This window comes from Mus pahari, chromosome X (genome assembly GCF_900095145.1).
Source record: "Mus pahari chromosome X, PAHARI_EIJ_v1.1, whole genome shotgun sequence".
Lineage (NCBI taxonomy): Eukaryota > Metazoa > Chordata > Mammalia > Rodentia > Muridae > Mus > Mus pahari.
Genome location: NC_034613.1, coordinates 80,996,106 through 81,000,016, shown reverse-complemented (window position 1 = coordinate 81,000,016; position 3,911 = coordinate 80,996,106). Strand labels below are relative to the sequence as shown.

The 3,911-nt window shown below is 41.7% G+C and overlaps 1 protein-coding gene across 1 annotated transcript in view; it reads left to right on the top strand.

The window, feature by feature from the left end:
- Positions 1-330: 330 nt before the first annotated feature.
- Positions 331-3,911, top strand: part of Eif2s3 (eukaryotic translation initiation factor 2 subunit gamma) — a 20,871-nt gene continuing 17,290 nt past the window's right edge. The window contains exons 1-4 of the mRNA XM_021187366.2: positions 331-438; positions 1,212-1,275; positions 2,787-2,914; positions 3,000-3,121. Coding sequence (XP_021043025.1) covers positions 370-438; positions 1,212-1,275; positions 2,787-2,914; positions 3,000-3,121 — 383 coding nt within the window. The 5' untranslated portion in view covers positions 331-369. The remainder of the gene's footprint in view (positions 439-1,211; positions 1,276-2,786; positions 2,915-2,999; positions 3,122-3,911) is intronic.

Genomic DNA, 3,911 nt, shown 5'->3' with positions numbered 1-3,911 from the left:
AAAAAAAAAAAAAAAAGGAAACGGAAATGAGTTCTCCATCCTGCGCTGCGCGGTATCACATCAATAGCCGTCCCCTCCAGGGGCTTTTCTTGGGGCTGCCCTGAGTCGCGCCTGCACAGAAATCTCACGGGACTGAGCCGGCTACATTCTGAACCTTTGTACCCTGTTTTCGAGTCAGGTCGTCCGGAGTTCCTGCGCAAAGACAAACGGAGAGAAGTGCAAGCAGTCAGGTCAGTGCTGCATTCGCCATCCTTTTCAATCAGGTGTGTGCCGCAGTCGGCCTTCCCGCCGCTTCTCCTTCGCTCCGCCCAGAGGGCCTACCTTCTGTCAGGCCGCTGCCCAGCATTTTTCCTTTTCTCTCGGAGCAAGATGGCTGGGGGTGAGGGTGGAGTGACTCTTGGTCAGCCCCATCTTTCCCGACAGGATCTCGCCACGTTGGTAAGCTCTGGTTCTGCGGCGGGAGTAGCCCCGTGAGCTTTGGGGCGTGGGGATGGAGCATCGGAGGGCCTGGAGATGAGGCGGTTCCTGGGTGACTGGAGCAGGGGCTGAGGGAGCCATCCTAGAGCTGGGCCGGCTGAAGCCTTAGCGTCTAAGGCGTGCGCGCCAGCTCTACCGCCAGTACCTTGTCTAGTCCCCACACTGGGGAACGATGGAGAGACTTGGGATTCCTGGAGTTAAGCTTTGTTAATAAATATAATGGACATGATTAATGTAGCGTGGAGTGTATGTTTAGCATCCACGCAGCCCTGAGATCCATCCGGAGAGGCGCACGCCTGTAAACCTAGCACTTGGGAGATGAAAATAGGAAGATTAGAAGGTAAAGGGCATTTTTGGCTGCATATCTGGTTGGAGGCCAGTATGAGACTAACGAGATTGTTAAAAAGTTGTTAAGGTTTAAGTCTGTAAAGGATTGGAAATTGGACTATACTGTTCACTGTGTTAGACATTTGAGGACTTGTTATGACTTGTTATGACTCCAGGATTAGGGGGCCTTTCATCGCCAGACTCATCTCTTAGTGAGTGGACTTGTCTTGTGTGACAATGGCGGCTTATAGTCTTCCCAGTTTTAACAGCATGTTCCGGGAGGGGGAGGGGTTTAGCAGGAGAAGGGAGCTGTTTATAAGGAGCATACAGTTGTACCCGAGAAATATAAAGTCAAGGGAAAACTTGTGGTTTGTATTGATTATATTTCACAATATATTTCATTGCAGGATGTTACCAAGTTAACACCACTTTCACATGAAGTTATCAGCAGACAAGCTACAATTAATATTGGTAAGATAGCTTGAAGACTTACTTGACTTACAAGTAATTTTAACCCTTTCTTTTGTGTAATTCATTAAGTAATGTGGACATTTATTTGGAAATTGTCCTGAGTAGGTCAGTGTGTCAAAAGAATGCTGTGGAGCCCTTCTGAACAAAATATTGCTACTGGGATTTTTGTTTGTTTTTTTGAAATATATGTATGAAAGAAAAGTTTAATAGTACAAGGTAGTATGTAGAGTAGTGAATTATGAGGTACAAATGCACTTTCTTGCCATACAGGACAGTTTATGGCAGTTTTATTTGATATATAAGCTATAATTAAGTCAAATTCTTTCCTCCCCCTTAATTGGCACCTAGAACTGTTGAGGTATATTGCTTGAGTATAAAATATGGTATGGTTGGGTTTTTGATGTTGGATTTGGGGAGGAAGTGAGATAGGCTTGCTATGTGTTCTGGCTAGCTATTCTATGTAGACTGCCTAGCTTAGCATTCACTATGTAGTCTGGGCTGACTTTTAAGTCAAGGCAATCCTCTTGCCTCAGACTTCTGAATACAAGGTTTATGAGTGTGTTGTTCTTGTATCAGAATTTGTGTAATATGACAGTTAATATACTGGCTATGTGCTTGACATCTTTCTTTGGTGTTTTTGTTTTGTTGGGGGATGATTTTAGGGGTTTTGTTGTTTTGAACTAGTAGAAGAGTATATAAAGTGAATAATTTTTCAATCAGGATAGCAACATTTCAAGTGAACATTTAAAAATATCTAATTTTTGTTTGAGACAAGGTCTGTCTACATAGCCCTGGCTATCCTGGAACTCACTTTGTAGACCAAGGTAGCCTTGAACTCAGAGTTCAAGTGAGTTCTTAGACTGCCTCTGCTCCCCAGGAGCTGGGATTAAAGGTGTGCACTACCATGCCTGACTCTTTTAAGTTTTTTTTTTTTTTTTTCATTTTTTTATTAGATATTTTCTTCATTTACCTTTCGCTATCACAAAAGTTCCTTATACGCTCCCCCTGCCCTGCTCCCCTACCCACCCACTCCCACTTCTTGGCCCTGGAGTGCCCCTGTACTGGGTCATATAAAGTTTACAAGACCAAGGGGCTTCTCTTCCCAATGAAGAGACTGGGTTAGTAGTTGCTGGTCGCTGTTGGTCATAATTTGTTAAGTAGCTGTTTGAAAAGAAGAAATTAGATGTCTGACAAGATCAAACTTGCCCCAAGGAACTTGGACCTTGATGCCCCTAATTAGGAGGAAGTAGTCTAGCAATAATGTTGACCCCTTTCAAGCCCCAGCTTTATTCTGTGATCTCTTTCCTGTCCTCTCTTATCTAGTGGTAGGTGCTTAAAATAGTGGAGAAGGGTGGAAGAGAGAGCCGACAAAGTAACTACACGCCATGTCATCAGCCCTACCACTGTTGGATTTACATTGGTGTTTATGGTTAGAGTTTTTGACTTAACACTCTCTGAAGAAATACTTGTACATGAATGCAGGAGTTAATTTTGTTGTCTTTTGCTAATAGGTACAATTGGTCATGTAGCTCATGGGAAGTCCACCGTGGTGAAGGCTATTTCTGGAGTTCACACTGTTAGATTCAAAAATGAGCTGGAAAGAAACATTACCATTAAGCTTGGATACGCTAATGCTAAGGTGATTCATGTACAATGAAACTAGAAACCATTTAACTTTAGGTTTTGCATAAGTAACTAATGTAGTTGTTTCTTTTTTCTTATAGATTTATAAACTTGATGACCCAAGTTGTCCTAGACCAGAATGTTACAGATCATGTGGAAGCAGTACACCGGATGAGTTTCCTACAGACATTCCGGGGACCAAAGGGAACTTCAAATTAGTCAGGTAACTTTTTTTGCTAAATCACTGTTTTGTGCTTTTTGAAGTACTTAACATACAGAACACTAAACTCAGTTGATGAATGGTTTCATCATTTTTCCATTATTTCATGTTTTTATTTTATATAATGATAATTGAAAGGTAATTTGGTTTTTTTTGTTTTGTTTTGTTTTTTTTTAATTAATTTTAAAAGTTGGACAAATTGCATAAGGGAGCTAGAGAGGCTCAGTTGTTAGATACTGTGGCTGCTCCCCAGATTTGATTCCCAGCATCTACCTGGTGGCTCACAACCACATGTTCCAGAAGATCCACCTTTGGGCGCACTGGACATGAAACACTTATTTAAGAAAATAAAAATAAATCTTTTACAACCCCTTTTTTAAAGGCACACATTGCATGAGTAAGAAAGGAAGGGAGTGAAAACACAACTCATTGTATTTAAACAGTGTCCTTTCTGGTTGTTAGAGAAGAAGGAATTCTCCCGCCCCTTTGGTGAGTTTTCAAGACAGGGTTTCTCTGTAACTCTGCCTGTCCTGAAACTCACTCACTCTATAGATTAGCCTTGAATTTAGAGACCCTCCTACTTCTGCCCCTCATGTGCTAGGACTAAAGGCATATGTCACCACTACCTGGCTGATGAATCTATTTTTAAAATTACTTCTTTAAAACAAATGGGTTTGTTTCCAAACAATTTTCTGATGTGATTTCACATGTTGGTTCTTTACCAGAGGGTGTAGAGTTACTAACATCTTTAAGGATTGCAAGCCCATAAGACCATTTTAGATCAACCATGTTT